The sequence below is a fragment of the Dendrobium catenatum genome, unplaced genomic scaffold (genome assembly GCF_001605985.2).
Source record: "Dendrobium catenatum unplaced genomic scaffold, ASM160598v2 fragScaff_scaffold_72, whole genome shotgun sequence".
Classification (NCBI taxonomy): Eukaryota; Viridiplantae; Streptophyta; class Magnoliopsida; order Asparagales; family Orchidaceae; genus Dendrobium; species Dendrobium catenatum.
In genome coordinates, this window is record NW_021318534.1 from 1,060,404 (window position 1) to 1,081,084 (window position 20,681).

General features: G+C 34.4%; 1 protein-coding gene across 2 annotated transcripts in view; it reads left to right on the forward strand.

Moving 5' to 3' along the window:
• Positions 1-18,512, forward strand: part of LOC110108498 (protein BLISTER) — a gene marked incomplete at its 3' end in the record, with an annotated part of 58,283 nt that extends 39,771 nt beyond the window's left edge. For both annotated transcript variants that reach the window (XM_020839172.2, XM_020839173.2), the window contains 4 exon segments: positions 3,333-3,400; positions 9,274-9,387; positions 18,084-18,289; positions 18,444-18,512. In XM_020839172.2, coding sequence (XP_020694831.1) covers positions 3,333-3,400; positions 9,274-9,387; positions 18,084-18,289; positions 18,444-18,512 — 457 coding nt within the window.
• Positions 18,513-20,681: the final 2,169 nt, after the last annotated feature.

A 20,681-nucleotide genomic window follows, 5' to 3' on the forward strand; every position in this document is an offset into this window, starting at 1 on the left:
TAGGGATTGTTTAGGGATTTCCTTTTGATTTGTATGCATTAAATAGTTGGTTTTCTTGGGGTTTGATCATCTTGAATTTGGCTGAAATTTGAGATCCCGTAGATTTAGGTTTTCTTTGGGCTCTAGCGGCGTCTAGAGATTTGGGAGAGATCGATCCTCCTCTCGAATTGAGGATCAATTGTATCTTTACTGTTTTATTCATCTACTAGTGAAATACAAGAGTTTTTCTTCGTTTTTTCTCAAATTTCTCTTGTAAAACTCCTGTTTTTGGGCTGTTTCCTGCTGTGGACAGCAATAAATCTGCTGCAGTTTACTGATTTTGGCTAGGAACACTTGTGAATCCAAGTGTTTCCTATCAGTCACCAAAGGACTTTATGGTTTTGTGTTGAGTTGGTTAGGACTGCTCGGGATTAATGACATCTCTGCACAATATTTGTGAGCCAGCAAGGATTGAAGAGGTCAGAAAGGCCTCTTTGGCACTGCAGACTATAGGAAAGAATGCTTTGGCCTGCATCGAGGCATGAGATAGCTTAATTGGTACTGTGTTGTCCCACCAAAGGGTAGATGCATTCTAGCTTTGCTCAACATTGATGAGGGTGCTCCATCCTTGCATAGATGCTGTAAGTGATTATGTCTGTTGATTGTGAATGTGGATGCTTTGCATTTGTGCAAATAATTGACAGGGCGTTGCTTGCCTACTTTAGAGATGAGGTGGCAGACTGTTATGAGGGAGAATTGTCCTTATGGTGTCCTGTTGGTTTGGTAATTGCCAAATATCCTTTGTTTAACTGAAGTGAACATGGCTAGTTTATGTGTTGACTAATGTAACAGAATGGTTTATCAGTAATACATAGAGATTTTGGCTGATATGCTAATAGTATTAACACTCTTATTGGGAGTTAGAAATTAAAAGTTGTAGTGGAAAGAGAAGAAATAGAAATAAATTAAGACTTTATTTTGATTGGAGTTTAAAATGAGTGGAAGAATTTCCTCTATAAAGAGGATTTGGTTTCTCTCGGAAGGCAAGCAACGAAATCAGAAATAAAGGAATTCAGGTAAATAAAATTTAATAATATTCAAATAACCCTTGCTCTAGTAAAAGGTTCTTTTCTCTCTTAGAATTCCAAATAAAAAAGAAAAGAATTTTCATCCTTTCTTTCTATTCTGTTCCATACATATAAATCCTTTTTTGACCTTCACTGAACTCCCAACCTGTGTTAATCTTGGGGTTATGTAATATATTTTAGGTAAATCAAGTTGTGTTTAAGTGTTGCATATGTAAGTAAACCTGTTATAGAAAGGTCCACGAAGCTTTTTGAGATGCATGAATTAAATCTGAAGCAGTTTATAATAAATTTACAATTATGTGCCATTATTTTGATTAACCTCTTTGCATGTCCTGCCTCAAATGTTCTTGCTGTGTATGATGAGGATAGAGCAGATTTGAAGTGGAAACTTAACCGCAGTTCTCTAAATTAAGGTTTGCATTGCATTGTATGTTATAACGGTACATTTTGTTGTATGCTGATTCTGTAAAGAGGAGGGTGCTTTGAACTCTTTGCATGTACGTCAAATATATTTCTATGGAAGTAAACCCTACCACGAAAAACACCAAACACACACCACCAACATCATCAGCGTAGCAGCAGCATGCCGTCCTCTGCTTTATGGGAAGCCCTTATGTTTGTCAAATCCCTAATGAGATCATATGAAGTTGCTTTTGGTATAAAATTCCATATCAATGAGAAAATATCTATACTGTATTTCTACACTCTTATGGATAATGTAGTCAGTATTAGGTTGGAATTTTGGTCAGCCCTATGCGAAGAGTTTTAGTTATTAAACTTAGTCAAAATTGTTTCCCTAATCTGACCTATGTCCCAGTTAACCGATACAAGTAAAGTCTTAATAATCCTGTTTAAGCTTGTTAATCAAAATCCAGTGACACTGAAACTTTGGTCAGGCTAGCTAAATGTGGTGATTTAAGGCAATAACCTTCTATGAAAGAATAAACTTATCATGCTCATATATAAAACTACTCTAATTTATTACTGAGTTTTCCTACTAGTAAAAAATCTAACCTTAATGAATAAAAATATACATGAACATATTAATTAATGATTTCTATCAGTCTTAATTAAACCCTCTAGGACTATGCTCTACTAAGATTGCAAAAGGAGAAAAAGGTTAATTATAAATTAATTTAATATTTGCATTTAGAGGACAGTTGAGCTGCCAAATAAACTGCAGAAAATCATGTAATTGAGCTGCTTTTTAGTAAGAGATATGGCTGTTCATGAGAAAAATGGGAAAAAAATTGTACTGGTTATGCTTCTTTTATCATATTTAAAGCTTTCCAAGGCCTGTTTAGGCTTAGTTAATCTGCTGATCAAATGATAACTAACTTGATTGTGAACAAGCCAAAAGCATAAAGCTATATGCCAACCATACCGGTTCCCTCTCCATGGCATCCAATCCAAATCGTAATTCAGTAGCCTATATTGTTCTGAAGTCATGACTTGTTAATATTTAATATTTGCATTGATTAATTTACAAGAAAATGGGAATTTAAGAAAATCAAATTAGTTATGTCAAGTGTTTTTGTCTGTGTAAATTGGAATAATATTATTTTGCCAGAAGTTGCTCATGCATATTCTTGGAAATATAGTTTTATTTGCTGGCTATCTTACTTTTGGACATCGCTTGTTATGGCTTGGAAAGTTTGAACGATGTTAAATTTGGTAAGAAACTTTATTTTTTTGTTTTTGCACTACTTATGTTCGTGGGATAGGTGTCATGTCTTTGGGCTAGTTTTGTTCTTTGCTAAAATCTAACGGTTAGGTTTTGCAGATGTGTGAGAGCTAGATTATTTGTGGCTCCCATCCTTGATTGAGTGCATTGTGGGATGTATGTGAAATGTATAGACATTCATGAAATAAACCTTTTATTGTGTTATTTGAATTCGTTCTCATGTCGTTGAAAGTTCATACATTTAATATGAATTTTTATATACTAGGTCTAAATATTATCTTCTTTGATATTTTTTTTGTTATTGTATATGAGAGAATGCGAGCAAGGGTTTAGGCGAATAGGTTTTCTTGGTTTGAATGGTTCAGAACCATGTGCACACAGCCAAAAAAAAAAAAAAATTTAAAGGCATGGTTGCTTTGTGATCAGTGGATGTATATTTGCTTTGCAGGGAATAAATTGCAAAATTTCAAATTGACGATTTTCTCTATTTTTTAAATTAACCAACTATTTTGTTGTGACTGAAATTCATGCAATGAGGATAAAAGCCACTAACAAGGTGCTGCATTTTTAAATCCTTCCAGACGTAAGGTGTCCATTTTAGAGAAAGAGCGACAGGATTTTCAGTCTACAATCAATGCCATGCAAGAAGGTAATAATTCTAAAGCCGTGGATTGTGTGAATTGCTATTTTTGTGCTTACTTTTATTTTTCTTTGCTTCTGCATGCCAAAGATAGCGCCTTGCAGAAAATCTTCTAAGCCTCTTCCAACCGATTTTTGAATCCTCATACAGGTGCATGGTTATTGTCTGTGCATAGATTATGCTCTCTTAGGAAAGAATCATTCTCTTGTTTGGATATTGCATGTAATGATATTTTCTTACAATAATACACTAAGCAGGCAATATACCAAACATGATGTTTAACCGAAAATTTAGGCCATAGTCATGCTTAATTAGTTAGTAGGTTAATTAATCTATTAAAAATCCTTATTTCTCAAGGCATACTCAATCAGCCTTGCCTAATTAACTAAGAGCCTAACAAATGTGATTAAACCTTTGGACTAGAAATCTAGTTTAATTAACCTAGCTAGGTTGTAATTAGCTTGAATAGTTTTTTTATCCATAAGTATAGATTTAGCTAGCTGATGATTTTTTTCAAAGCCCAATTAACATTACAATTAGTTAAAACTGATCTAAATTCTATCTTATTAAGCTATGATGCTACAAAAAGTTGCAGAAGCCTTCACTCAACTGCTCCTTGATAACCTAAGAGCTGCACATCATTGAGTCGCTCATGAGAAAGAAGCCATGATCTTGCCCTCCTTTTTCTCTTTTCTACATTTGTTCATGATATCCAAATGCTGCTTTTTAAAACCTAAGGAACAATACACGTGTCTGCACCTTGTTTTCTCATTGGCAAACTCTCCCATCAATCGAGCATATTCACTTCTCTCCTATTGTTATCTCTCTCTCTAGTGCATCCCGTCTATAAAATCTCCCCCTCTCCTAGTCTTTTTCTGACTTGTTTTATATTTATTCTCAATATTTTTGCTTTCTCTTCTATGCTTGCTAACCATTTCGCTACCATACATGGACTGCTAACATTTTTCTTCTTCTCAAGTTACTTGTCCCACAGTTAGCTCCCCTCAATGATATCCACCATCTTCTCTTGCTCTCTCGCTTTCTTTATCTTACCGTACTTTTCTTCCTATCCTGTTGTCTCCCTAGGCGCTTGTATAACAACTCTGCATCTATGATCTTCTTGAAGCCCATCAACTCCCACATTCGACCTCCTGCTGAAAACCCATCCTGAGGATATCAATGCCGCTTTCTCCTAGAATCAATTGCATCCCATTGCAAGGGAAATACACTTTAATGCGAGTGAATAGGAACCAATAGATGACAGGCGTTGAATGTACACATAGGTAGAACCTTGCAAAACATCATCTCTCAATCCCAATCTCAATGTCAAAAATCATTTCTCACCTTATTATGAAAGATGTGTTGAGCCTTGTAGTCTTTTTCATATCTTAAATCATGTTGTACTTCTCTATGCTATCTACTAAAGCATGGATCATTGCCTTCTTAACATGCAAAATATTAAAAAAATAGGGATTTATGTTTATAATTTTATCTTCAACTATCTTCTATCTTCATCTTTAGGATTATGAAGGACTTTCATATTCCATGAATGGTGTCTATTCAACAAATACTTGTTGAGCACAAGATTTATCGTCTAAGGGCCAAGTTGTCATGCCAATTCAACAAGCTCTAGTAGCCCGTCAGTAAGTTTAAGGATCGAGCCATCATTTTACTAGTTGAACAATCTAAAGGTCAAGACAAACACCATTAATTCATAAGCCTAAGGTCAAACTACCATTTTAATTCCAAAAGCACCAATAGTTGAGTTAACATGCACATGTTAATTTCACAAGTTTAAAGATTAAACCATCATCATGGTAAGTTCCTCAAGAGCTCGAAGTTGGTGCACAAGCCACTATCGATCAACTTCTAGAAACTAATTTAGGTACAAAAAATGACCTTTGTCCTATATTTATCAAAAAATGCTTTCAGGCATATGGCTTAAGATATCACAGCTTTCTTGCAAGAGTTTTGTGACTATATCTCTTGGAGTTACTAGGAAATGCCTGATTTAGCTTTAGAAATAATCTTTCATAAATTATCAATCAATCCAAATTTTGCCTCCATGAAACAAGCTCCATGAAGAATGTGAATAGAAATTGAACAAGTTGTTGAAGTTAAAAGTTTATTTATGTTGGTTTCATAAGGGAAGATATCTTTTTATCACAGGCCTATGGATCTAGTTCTCATTTAAATTCAACAGGAATAATCACCTAAGTAGTAAAATTTGTAAAACGATTCATGAATATTGAAGTCCAATTTAATGATCTGAAGGGCTGAACTAGCGGTTTTAGCTCTCAAACCCTATAGTTGAGCTAAAACCCTCTACTTGAACTCCAATTCAACTTGTCCAAAGACAAAGCTGAATTCATTCAATGCCTAGACCTTTGCTCAAGGACTCAATTTCCATTAAAGGATACAAGAAGTTTACAGTGATATAGCTTCACAATACATTTTGGGGGCGAATTGTTCACTCCAAAATGTGGGTGAATTAATCTTTCTTGGTTAGTTAGGAGGTTCATTAAGTATTATAGAAAGCCTAATTTTCTTAGAGCAGATTTAATTAGTTTTGCCTAATTAATCAAAGATCTAACAAATATGATTAAAATATCAGCCATAAAATTTGGTCTTAAATTGGGAACTACGTAGCTCTAAATTAACTTGATTAAGATTTTTATCACAAGTATAAATTAAATTATTTGCTAGTTGACTTCAAAGCGTAATGAACATTAAAGTTAATTGGAGCTGATCTAAATTTGATCTCATTAGTTATGTAAGTCACAATGCCAATAAAAGTTGTAGATCCTATTTCTCATGTTATTCTTAAACATGCCAATCCATCCTCAACGGCCTAGCAACCACACATCATCGAGTCAATAGTGAAAAGAAACCATGATCATAGTTCTCTTGACCCTCTTGTCCACTTCTGCTTATGATAACTATAAACAACTTCTTGAAACGTAGGTTAAGACCCAATGCGCTCATATCACTGCCTTCTCGCCTACCGACACTCTCTTGTCGCTTATGCATCTCCTTCTAGCAATTGCTCATTGTATCTTTTTTGTGCCCCATGCTTTGAATTCTCTAGATTTCTTACCTACCTACTTGCTCTCTATTTCGATGCCATTCTTGCCCTCTCTTTCTCGCTCGTAAACTCTTTGCTCAACCACATGGGTTTCCTACATGGTTCCTTTCATCTTACCAACCCATCCCAATCTCATCTCCGTTTGGCGATACCCACAAATTATTTCCCCTCTGTCATTCATTATTTCATACGAAACTTACTCACCACCCTAATCTCTCCCGCTCTTGTCTTTCTCTCATGCCATATCTCTAGCCAATCACTCTTTGTATATTAACTTCACGTACACGGCCTTCTGCAACCAAACAACTCCAGCTTCCAACCTCATGTGACAAACCCATCGTCACAATATCCGATTTCTGTCTCTTTGAAACCCCATTACAACCTACTATAAGGGAGAGACATCTTGATGCATTTTTGTGTAAACCAAAAGATGACATTGGTGATGAAGGCACATCCAGGAATAACCTCACAAAACATAATCTCTCTCTTCCCCCATCTCAATCATATAAATTGTGCATCACCTCACTGTGAAAATTGCTTGGGCAGGCCTCATAGCCATTTGTACCATGATGTACTATTGCATCTATCGAAGGATGCCTCGCTAACTATCAACTTGAAAAATCATCCAAAAATTAGGCGGAGTTGTTATTTGTGAGATATGATTTTCCTCTTTAGGATTATGATGGAGTTTTATAATTCATCTATAATGTTTAAATTCAACAAGTAAATTGTCATTATTGTTTTGTGATTTGAGCATTTTTGGAGATAAATATATACAATCGTGCTTTCATTATTCTGCTTGTGAGCAGCCATCCCTATGGAAAGACAATTGACAAACAGCTATCCCCATGAAAGGAAATTGACTTAGATATCATGCAGAGCTGACAAAAATTTGGATGCCTAATGAGAGCACTCTTCATGAAATGGAGACTTGTTGGTTGGATAAAGAGAATAATATTAAGATAAAATAATCCAAGTTGTTTGCCAAAGACTTTTTTAATTGTGGAATACACTCATATTCCTATAATGAGTTTGTAAAAATGAGATAGAATATCCTCCAAATATCATATTTCTATTATATTAGGTCAACAACAACCATAGTGAATGCAATAAGTACCCTATCATTGCAATATGTGAAATACCTTGTGATGAAACTTAAAAATTTTTAGAATGAGATGAAGAACTTGAAGTGAAAATGAGAACTTGCGGAGACCTTTTAAATTAAAAGGATGGTTCTGGATACAATTTTAAATTGCTTGCATCATCTCCCATTCAATAATTATAAAGTTTTCTTGAATGAAATTCTGATATTCTTTAAAAGAACCTGATTTATTCTTAAAAAAAAAAATTGAAAATCAAATGTGTAAAAAAATCCTTTTCATGGCCTTCAAATCACTGTAATACCTCGAAGTATTAACTCAATTGCATAATATCAACTTGGTTGATCAAGCAAACAGACCAATAAATCTATTTCGATCTTGCTTTCTCTTAGTCAATTTAAATGTCCTAGTGAGTCATTATCTCGTTGCATGACCTTGCTACAAATTTAGGTTTTGAGAACCACCATTCAATTTGTTTTTGCTTATAAAGCGAGGTTGTTTTGAAGTAGAATCCATAAGATTCCCTTCATAAGCTCTTTTCAATAATATAGTATTATAAGTCATTTCATGTTTTTTAAAGTAAGAGCAATAAGACTTATGTTGGACTTTCCTCAAATGTAGGGTTGTTTGTCCAGGTGCAACTTTTATTGTTCAAAATGATAATTCAAATTAGGTATTTTGTTTGGTATTCCAATGAATGTAGACGACAATCTAATTAATTTAAGGTGACATAAAGCCAATAACCCCATTAAATCAATTTATTTAATAATTTGATCCACTTTTACCTACTAGTAAGGTAATAGGACTTTCCTTGTCCTTGAGTTTCTAAGTACTGTTTGTGATCCTCTCAATCAATGTATTCCTTATCCTAATTATTGGAGCTAACACAAATTCAACAAATTTGCCAAGTAAAAACTTTTTGGCCTTATAATGAATGCAAGCCTCAATTTGAACTATATGTAGGGAATCTCACAACCAAACCTCTTAAGTGTCTTCTTTGAGTCAAGTTGAAAGTCATGGACACCTGATAGTCATTCCATGCCTCTTGAGTTCTTGTTGGTCATTTGCAGTTTTTTAGCTTTTTAGCTATTGAATGAGTTGAGTTCAATTTCAAAAGCACATCTTTGACTTGGAGTTCGACCTTGATTTGTTCAGGTTACCTGGAATGAAATAATCCACATGGTTTCTAATCAAGCTCTTTGGATGGTTTGGCTTAAAGCCCTCTTGACGTTGGCAGCTAGGTTCATTGTTATACTTGTGATGATGGAACTTTAGATTTTAATCAGGTCCATCTCCATTCCCTAACCATTCTTCGATTAAACTCACAACTAGCTACCTAATTTTAAGTCCAAAATACAGTCCTAAGCAACTTCCTTGATTGAAAGTGCTCTCCTGTGAGCAGGAGGGTTCATTAACTATGGGATTGTGTCTATTCAACAAGAACAACTACAACAATAAATCTTTATACCACTACGTGCCTATTGAAAGTCTTAAATCTATATCTACATAAATTCATGACACAAAATCCAATTAAAACAAACCTAAATCTACCTCTAGTGAAACTAGTCCTTGAATTTTCTCTTAAATATTGAGGAGGCTCGAAAGTTGTGGGTGTTTTATGCCCATGTGATGACATGCATGTTTATTTTTCATGTGCAAGCTTTCTCCATGATTTTGATTAATTTCTTGTCAAACAGAAAAAAAGCTCTTACAGGCCAAGCTGAGGAAAGCCTCTTCAAATTCAAAATTTGTTAATGCTACAACGGTTTCCTCAAGCAGAAGAGATATGTCCACATCTACAGATGATTTAGGTAATAAACATGATTGATGCTGCTTACTGCTAATTATTTTTGTAATGTTTTTTTTGTATTGTACTGTACTTCGAAAGGCAGAAATTTTTTCTTTTAGTTCTTGCACCAGGCACTTGCCTGCAAATATGTTTATTTTTCATAATTTTTTTTTTATTTTTAAAATCTTTGTGGCATAAATTACTGAAATTTGAACCAATGGTCTCTAGACATTTTAGATGTATTCATTTTAGTCCCAAATTTTTTAAGTGTTCAATTTAGTTCCTTAGTTCACCAAATTTGAACCAATTTAGTCTTGCTGTAAACTTTTCCATTTCTTTGGATGAAAATTGGAGGGATGCTTTCCATATTTTCATTATTGATATTTTAGGGTCAATCTCGTGGCTTGATTCTGACTCAAATTAATGAGATTGACCATAAATGCTTAGCATATCCTCATATAAAGCATTCTTCAATCAATTTCCATCCACAATATGACAAATTTACAGAAGGACCAAATCAGTTCAAATTTGGTTAGTGTAGGAACTAAATTGAATACTTAAAAAATTCTGGGACTAAAATATAACACACTTAAAAAATCGAGTGTTCATTTTAGTCATTTACTCGTTAAAAAAAAGGACAATGTATGAGAATATTGTAAATAGACTTTATCTTGATTGCTAGGGAAGTAACACAAGAATGATTAAATGAGTTTAAAGTCTTAGTTTATTATTTCTAAAGTGGCCTTTGGATAATATTTTGGTTCTTTTGGCTCTACTTGTTCTAATGACCTTAATAGCAGTAGTTTTCCTATTTAGTATCTGGATTTTTATTTAGGCGGGATAATTAATTGCTCATGGTTTGGGCATGTGTAAGTAGAAGTAAGTGTGAAGCTCCAAGAGTAAGGCATGTAGTAAGTTTACAAGGTCAGTTATTAGTCTTGTTCGAAGACTAACACAGGAAACAGGATAGACAAAATTGGTGAGGGAAAGAAACCTGTGGAAGGAATAATGAAATTAGAATTGGTACAAAATATAGCTTTAAACTTGAATAAGATGAATAAGATCTCTTATATTGCCATCCCTAAGGAGGTTGTAAAAGGATAATGATAAAATTGAAAATATTTCAAAATAATGTAGATTTAGGATTCATATGGTACAATTGTTGTTTTTTGAGAAGCTAGATGAAAAAAAAGTTGTATTATTGTTGAAAATGTGTTGCTTTTCTTTGAAAGATATTTGGTTGCTTGTTGTTTGTAATGCAAAGGTTGCTTTTTCTGATATATAATTTTATATGTGCTGTATTAAAAAAAAAAAAGGCATAAAGCCTTAATTCTGATGACAATCTAGCTTGGGATTATGGTTCGAGCACTTCTCGATGTGATTGCAGCTGGATCTCACTAATAGGAGACAGAAAGCAGGTATTGGGGTTGATCGGCTTCTTGTCGAGAGGATGTGAAGGAGTGACAAGTAGGGTTTTGGGAGGTTGCGAAGGAGATGGTATCATCAACACAATTCATGTCCGGTTTCAGGTGAATTGAGCTACGAGTTTCAGTGCAAAAGAGACTTTTTGGTTAGTTCGTGAGGGAAGTAATTGAAGGCGATGGTTTTACGAGGTGGAGCTCTGTGGTTAGGAGAACATTTGACATTGTTAGGGTTTGTGATGGTGATTATATTTATGGATATCAATATATAATAAATTTTTAGGGCTATTTTTTACTTTTAGAACCCTAAAATGGCATACCATTTTGAGTAATTAATTATGCAGCTCTATCTTGTTTATCCCTGCACGAGTCTTCACTTGACTATTTGAGAAATGCAAGAATACATGTCAAGTGGTCAAGTACACCGGACTAAAGATTGTTTTGCTAATTTTTGGAAGGAATCCTATTATTAATCATCCTATATAATCTCTAATTAATCTAATTAGTTATCCTAGTTTCATATTACACGATCAATTAAGCTTTAAATTGTTACAATAAGTAATTTTTTTATTTAATCTATATGATTAATTAGGCTAATTGTTCCACATTTATTTTATATTTATTAATTAGCCTAAATTATTTCCTTTTTAACTAATTTTTTTATTAATATTGTATTAGTTTACCATTGTTGAATCACATGGCAAGGAGGGGGCCCACGGCTTTGATAGGTCACCAATCCGTGGGTGGCAATCGTGGGCTACAATTGGAGAGTTACTCTTCTGGCACCAAGATCCGGGGGATTGATTCTAAGTTCCGTGGTATATCATTATTAGAATCAATTAGATTAAATGATTTTTCTCTTCTGTTTATTATAATTAATTAGATTAAATGTCTTACTTTTTTTGTTTATTCTCCTGGAGCGTATGTATATGTAATGATTCCAAGGAATAAAATTTGAATTCAATTTCCTATAAACAATTTCTTCATGTTATCAAAGCTTTGGAAAATCCTAAGCCTTCTTTGGGCAAACCTTCCTCCATTTCTTCTCATCTTCTGTCGGCAGTAACTCTTCATCATCAGACTGATAGCCTCTCTTCCAGCACCGATAGCCCTTGCCCAAAATTCATCTTCTCTTTAAATCGAGGAAATAAAATTATCATCCTCCTACCCAAATATTACTGGTTTAAACACCGGAAATTCTGGATCTGCAGACAACTCTTCTCATCTTCCTCTCATCACAAACCACAAATTTAATGGGAATTTTTTTCACAATGGTCTTAATCGATAAGAATGTTTATTTGCGGGAGAGGGAAAGAGGACAATCTCACTGGTGAAGCCCCTATAACACCACAAACGATTCTCTCTACAGAAAATGGAAAGTAGAGAATCATCAGATCATGTCTTCGCTCATCAACTTCATGAATGTAGAAATCGGTGAGAACTTTCTTCTTTACGAGACGACCCAAGAAATATGGGAGTCCGTTAAAGAGAGCTTCTCCAGTTCTGACAACATTTTCGAGCTATTCTCAATTGAGACCATCCTTCATGACTGCCGACAAGAGGACCTGATGGTAACTCAATATTTTAATACTCTAACTTGTTATTGGAAACAATTAGATGTGTTTGAACAATATCAATGAAAATGCTTAGAAGATCACGCACTTCACCAAAAGATTGTTGAGACAAAAAGAATATTCAAATTCTTGATGGGTTTGAACAAGAACTTGGATGGCGTTATAGGACAGATCATGGGAACCAAATCTCTAGGAGGCCTTTTTTGAAGTTCGAAGGGAAGAGAGCTAAATAAAGATCAACCTAGGAAGCCTACAAGGATGTCCAAAGGTTGAAGAAGGAAATGCTCTTACTATCCACAGCAATTGAAAGCCCTCACATGTTGAAAATTGACATCAAAAGAAGGGAGGAAGACTGCAGTGTGATCATTGTGCCAAACCAGGACACACAGAGGAGACATGTTATAAGATTGATGGAACCCATATGATTGGAAGGCAAGCAAATCAACACAAGAAAGCAAGATGAACTCCGTCAACACTATGCGAGATCATATCATCAAAGCTGAAGCCATTCCTTTCACATGCTGAAATTACTGCTTAACAACATCAGGAACAAACAGTCTCCAGAACCTGCTACCAGCCTACACGCACACTCAGGTATAAAATAATCAAAATTTTGGGTTATTGACTTAGGAGCATCAGATCACATGACAACAGACTTTACACTTCTTCATGACTATCAACCTTATCATTCAAATGGAGCAATTAAGGTTGTTGATGCCTCAACGTCCAAATTTTTGGAAACTGATTCTGCTTTTTTCATAGAAGCTGTCACCCTTAAATCGGTGCTTTTTATGTGCCCAATCTTGAGTGCAAACTGTTTTCAATCAGTAAATTGATCCGTGATTGTAATTCCTTAATAATTTTCTTCAATAATGTATGTATTTTTTAGGAACTGGATTTTGAGAATAAGAGTGGCAGCGCTGAGATGTGTTCTGGGTTATGGTACATCATGACACGTAGTCCTTAATTGCTGCTAAGAATCATCATATTATGAGTTTGTTTGTTGAGTACTATTCTAGAGTCAATCAAAATAGAGAGATGATCATGTGACATTATAGGTTAGGTCATCCAAATTTCATGTATCTTGAAAAGATTTTTCTCCGTTTATTTATTAATGAAAATCAAAGTTTGTTCAAATGTGAAACTTGCCAATTGATTAAACATACTAGATCATCTTATCCAACTGTTCCTTACCAACTTCTAAATCCTTTGCCTTGATCCATAGTGATATTTAGGGACCCTCAAAGGTAAAAAATATAAGTGGTGCAAGGTGGTTTGTGATATTTGTTGATGACTCACTTGGGTTTATTTAATGAAGGAAAATATGAAGTTGAAAGTATATTCAAATCATTTCAACTGATTCAAAATTAGTTTGATACAAAAATTCAAATCTTGAAGTCAAATGATTGGAGAGAGTAATTTCATTCTATCATGAGAGAATATTTATCAAGCCAAGAGATAATACAAAGTGAGTTAATGTGTATTTACACCTCAACAAAATGAGATAGCTGAGAGGAAAAATAAGCAACTTTTGGAAGTTTCCAAATCTATTATGCTATTCACAAAGTATCAAAATATCTATAGAGGGAAGCCATTTTTACTGTTGTATACCTAATAAATTGGTTACCTACTTAGGTACTGAAATTTGAAATGCCTAGACAAGCTCTACTTAAAGCCTATCCTTATGCTCGATTCATATCATCAAATCTTCCACCTAAAGTTTTTGGGTGCTTTGCTTTTGTTCATAGCTATTCACAAGATAGGAGCAAGCTTCACCCAAGATAAAAAAAATGCATTTTTATTGGCTATTTCATGACAAAAAGAGGTTATAAATGCTCTACTTCTAGGAAGGTATTTGAAACCATGGATGTCACCTTTTTTTTAAATAACCTATACTTCACTAGTTCTGAAATTCAGGGGGAGAGTGAAGGAGAATTTCAAACTTGGAAGTGAAATTCCTTATTAGACAACAAAACAGAGTCGAGTCAAAATTAACAAATATCATAAGAAATTCAAACCACGAGTATTTTACAAGGCATATCTCCTGTCTCAACCTCCACCTTCAGACCTATTACTTCCACCCATAAGTCCTAATCAATGCTTGCAAAGAGCAGTAATTAATGAACAATAATATGTATACTTGAGGAAAAGAAAGAAAAAATAGCATATGCAGGGTAGTGAGAAACATCTTGCATCTGTCAAATCTCCTTTAATGGATCCAACAACTATAGAGATTCATATAGAGGAGAAAAATAAGAAAATTCTTTCTCCAGAAATAATCATCAAATGGCCATAAAGAATCATACACCAAGCATCTAATCGAAAACTTTCTCTCCTATAATAGATTATTAGAAATTTATCAAGTATTCCTTTCAAAGTTAGATGATGTGCAGATTCCGAAAAATTTTAAGGAAGCTTTGAATCACCGAGGATGGAGATAGGCTGCTAAAGAAGAAATTATGGCATTGGAGAAAAATCAAACATGGACTATTACGAATCTCCCACCAGGAACTTGCAAATGGGTGTTCACCGTAAAGGATAAGGAGGATGATAGTGTTGAGAGGGTGAAAGCTAGACTAGTTGCAAGATAATTCACTCAGTCTTATGAAATAGACTATCATGAAACTTTTGCTAATGTTGCAAAGCTCAACACTATCAGGATTCTTCTTTCCTTAGCAACAAATTAGATTGACCCTACATCAACTAGATATCAAGTATGCATTCTTGAATGGGAACCTGAAAGAAGAAGTTTACATGGAGATTCCAATGGGGTTTCAGATGTCTTATGGAAGGAACAAAGTGTGTAAACTACTGAAATCCTTTTATGGATTAAAGCTGCCTCCTAGAGCATGATTTGGAAGATTCTCAAAGTATGTAAAAGACCATGGTTTAGATAATGCCAGGCCGATCATTTCTTGTTTGTGAAGCAGTCAGAAAGAAACAAGGTAGCAGTACTGATTGTAAATGTGGATGACATCATCTTACTAGAAATGATATATAGGAAATAATGAAGATCAAACAGGCTCTATCCAAGGAGTTTGAAGTTAAAGATCTAGGATCACTTAGGTACTTACTTTGTATGGAGGTAGCTTGATCAAGTAAAGGTATATTTGTTTCCTAACGTAGTATACCTTAGACCTACTGAAGGAGATCATCCTGCTAGGATGTAGACTAGCCAGTACACCTTTGGATCCGAGGAAGAAACTTGGGATAGAAACGGAGGTTCTAGTAGATAAAGGAAGATATCAACGTCTGATAGGAAAGCTTATATACCTTTCCCACACTCGTCCAGATATTGGGTTTGTTGTGAACATGGTGAGTCTATATATGAGTAATTCTATGCAGGAGCACATGAAGGCAATATATCATATCTTGAGATATCTCAAGAACACTCCTGGAAAGTTGCTATCATTCAAGAAAAATGAAGAAAGGAAATTGATCCTTTATTTTGATACAGATTGGGCAGAAAGCCAGGTTGATAGTCAATCGACCAAAAAATATTGTTAATTTGTGAGGGGAAACCTAGTGACATGGAGGAGAAAGAAACAATATGTTGTTTCCAAAAGCAGTGCAGAATCTGAACTGAGATCGACCATATGATATTGTTCATTTGTGTGGGGGAACCTAGTGACATGGAGGAGTATTAATAGTTACTATTTGTGAAGGTATTTGGATCAAACAAGTATTGATTGAACTGGGAATAAAGATTTAAGGCACGATAAAAGTTAAAATGTGACAATCAAGCTGCAATCAGTATGACCAAGGATCCAGTACATCACGACAAAACAAAACATGTTACCATTGATAAACACTTTATATCTTAGAAAATAGAAAACTAAAAAATTATAGTATATACCCCAACTCATGAACAACTTGCCGATGTTCTTATAAATGCACTACCGGGCTCTCTGCTTGATTAGTTTGTTTGCAAGTTAGGATTGTACAACCTACACAGCCCAACTTGAGGGGGAGTGTTGAATCACACAACAAGGAGGGGGCCCACGAGGGGGGCCCACGGCTTTGACAGGTCAACAATCCGTGGGCGACAATCTTGAGCTGCATTTGGAGATTTCCTCTTATGAAACCAAAATTAGTGGGATTGATTCCAAGATCCGTGGGATATAATTATTAAAATCAATTAGATTGAATGACTTTCTTCTTTTATTTGTTATTATTTATTAGATTAAATGTCTTTTTTTTTCTATTTATTCTTTTATAGTGTATATATGTGTAATGATTCCAAGAAATAAAATTTAGGATCATTTTCCCTAATCAAATTCTTCAATTATCATATACAAAAGTAGAATTAAAGGTAACTCCAATCTCTAATAACTGCAGCTCACTTCTAACTTCTAAGAAGAGTTCCAAAATGAGAAGAATGCTTCCATCCATTTTCTATTGAAGACATGCTTGACATTTGTTCCAGAACTGAGATCCAACTTTTCTGATACTCAAGTCAAAAAGAAATTGGGCTTAAAAGCACTAGGGCTACACCATTATGTTATTTGGTAAGATATCTTACAATAATAATTAAACTTGTGATAAACTCTATTAAGTTCCTATGAGGAATCGAAAATAGGAGGTAGAAGCTAGATGCTATTGAAATACGATCCTTTATCCTTTTTTTTCTGAGATCCAACTTTTCTGATACTCAAGTCAAAAAGAAATTGGGCTTAAAAGCACTAGGGCTACACCATTATGTTATTTGGTAAGATATCTTACAATAATAATTAAACTTGTGATAAACTCTATTAAGTTCCTATGAGGAATCGAAAATAGGAGGTAGAAGCTAGATGCTATTGAAATACGATCCTTTATCCTTTTTTTTTTTTTTTTGAGGCTATCATATCCCGTGAAAAAAGGTTTGCTTAGGCATTCCGAACAAAATAAGTGTTCATGATGTAAGATATTTTTTCATGAGTTGCGAGAGTTCTGGCAATTTTTCTTTTTTTCTTTTTTTTTTTTTTGCAAAAGAAAACTTTCCTTGACTAGATTTTGTAAAAAAAGTATTAGAAATTACAAATTTCTCTCAGTTGTTCTGCAACTCCTAAAAAGTGTTTACACGGTGAGCAAATTTCTCAGGGCACGCATGTCTTTCCTTATATCCCACATGACATTTCTAGTTGAATGTTTTTATTTGAAGTACCAAATATTTATCCTTCTTAAGTGCGTTAACTACTTTAGATGCAGTTGAATAGCGTAGGTTGGCATATGCATATGAATAATAATTAATTAATATTTCCCTCTATACAAATACATATGAAATTATGAATTATACTTCTATACTTGCATTTAGTACTTTGCTTTTGCCTTGTATGTTTTTTTTTTTCCTATCGCCATCATAAAGGCTTTGCTCAACTGACAAGGTAGAGAAGCTTTGGACTGTTGATAATTTTTGCAGTTTGATTGATCATTTCTCCTTGAATAAACGTTTACCGTGCTGATTAATTTTGCATTTCATTGCTGTGCCAAATGGTTGGGATCATGCTAATGATATGATAGCTGTACCTGGTTAGGCTGAGCAGAATATGTTGTCATAAATTAAGTTTTTTTTATAATTTGAATGATGTTTATTTGTGTAAGTATTATTTTATAAGTGCCTATCATCTGAAGTCCGGGTTCATGTGGCGATCTATAAGAAAAGTTCATATTTGACTGGTTATTATGGCTGTGTTTTGTTGCTTTTGAAAAGCCTGCTGATGGACCATCTTTGCTTCCTTAAGGTGATGACATTGACAGACAGACCAAGGAGGAAGAAATACTGGCCAGCAATACCATGAGTGTGCGAAATAACACAGCATTGAATGATTTTGTGACAACGACCTCCTTTCTAACAGATGGCATGAGTGTTTATCTTCCTGATGTTTCTGTTGGAATTCCCAGCGATCAGCTTAGAATGATAGATAACATTAGTTCTCTAATGTCTGAGGTAAGATCTTGCTTCGTTTACTATTAGGTAGGATTTATATTTGTTGTTTTGCTCAACATGCATTCTACTTTAAACATAGTTCTAAAGGCTTTTCAATGTTTACACTATTGATATGTATTTGACCTCGTAAGCTAATGCTCTACTTTTATTTCAGTTGGCACAGGAAAAAGAGGAGTTGATGCAAGAATTGACAATTGAGACCTCTAATAGTTCAAAGTTGAAGGTAATTGAAAAAAGAAAGAAATTGTTACTTAAAATTGCACTATTTTCCAGGTAGTGTACTGTTTTGATGACTAACTGATTTACTGAAAATTTCAAGAAAAAGCTAGTTGGAATCATCCATTTATCCTAAATGTTTGGTAAACTTCCTTAATAAATGGTTAACAAATGTGAGCTTGGTCAGATATAGCCTAAATGTATATTTAATGGAAGATTCTTCTAATGTGGCACACATCTATATTTTTATAGGCTATTTAGCTATATTCTGTCTCAGTACTCATATCATTCATCAAGTCAATCTGTTTCTAGCCATTAGCATATTGTCCAACTAGTTCATGTAGACGGAATTTTTTAGTAGAGGAATCCGATTTCCACCAACAACTTCAACAGAAGTCTGTTACGCGTGAACCGGCCCAGGAGGGGTCGGCTGGACCGGGTTCAGCCCGGGTCTACACCAGGCGGAGGCGGAAAAGCCCAGAGGAGGGGGCGGACAAGGTGGACCCCACTTGTCTGTTTCTAGCCATTAGCATATTGTCCAACTAGTTCATGTAGACGGAATTTTTTAGTAGAGGAATCCGATTTCCACCAACAACTTCAACAGAAGTCCAATCAGGTGATGGAGGAACCAAACTGTCTAATCCCAAAGGAGCAGCCTAAGAGTTCAACCCTACACTTAATCAAGCAGACATGGCATTGCTATCCTAAGATATCAGTGCCCAGGGAAGAGAAGCAGCTTTGAATAAATAGATCCATGTGAGAAAAAAGTTGAAAGGAAGCATGAGCACACTTTTTTGATGGTTGGAGAAGAAGTAAATCACACGATAGCATGATATTGATGAATTGTAAAGAATCCTCTAATGAAACCTTAATCCGAATGTATTTTTACTCAGTGATCGACTTCCTCACTGAGGCGCTTATTTCATGGCCCCATCAATCATTGTCCTTTTCCTTTTCCTAGATTGAGATCTCCTTCCCAACAATAATAACAAAGGTAATGCTCTTTAGGAGAGTGATCGAGAGAGAGGCTTAAGCATATTATGTCATGCCATTGATTCTTAATTAACTTTTAACTATTACATGTGGCAGAGTAAGATATGTACTTCAACAATCATATTGTGGAAGTGTAAGAGATAAACTAATAGTTATCCTTTCATTGAAATACGTTATAAGTATTTTTTGAAATAAACAAAGAACGTTGATTTGATAGATCTGACTAAAAAATAAGAGAGATGACTATTTTTCATGATGTGTGGTGATAATGATTTTGATAATACTAAAATATTTTAACCATTCTAATTAGATTCGTTATATGCTTCAATGGGCTATGTTTAATTGCAGGAATCGTATGTTGTGAGTAGGCGTGTGAAAACAAGTTTTTGGGTTGGGTTCGGGTCAAGACTGAAATTGACCCGCTCTTAACCCGTCCAACCCGTTTGTCCAAATGGGTTAAAAATCTAGACCCTAACCTGACCCGACCCCACACGACCTGACTTGCTAACCCGGTTTAGTGCAAGCAGGAGAGTGAGGGATAGCTGGTGAAGGGCGATGGTGAGATGACAAACCCGAGTAACTACTGTGAGCGCGACGGGACGGGCGAGGCGAGATGCGGCCGAGCTAGGGCAAGTCAAAAGGGTTGTGTTTGGGTTCATAGGTTAACTTGAACTCAACCCGATATGTTAATCAGATCGAAAAATTAACCAGAACCCGACTCATTTTTTAAACAGGTTGACACGAACTTGTAATTTTAGGGTCGGGTCCTGGTCAAGTTTTCAAGGTGTGTCATATATTGACATCCCTAGTTGTGAGCTCATATTGACGCATGCTCATCTTTAAATATATGCTAAACTAATGTTCAAATAACCTTGATTATGACAAGCGCCAATTTGTGTTATGACATGTGTTAAACATTTGTCCTTGCTCATTATAATATTTTATCATCATTATTATTATTATTATTATTATTATTATTATTATTATTATTATTATTATTATTATTATTATTATTATTATTATTATTATTATTATTATTATTATTATTATTATTATTATTATTATTATTATTATTATTATTATTATTATTATTATTATTATTATTATTATTATTATTATTATTATTATTATTATTATTATTATTATTATTATTATTATTATTATTATTATTATTATTATTATT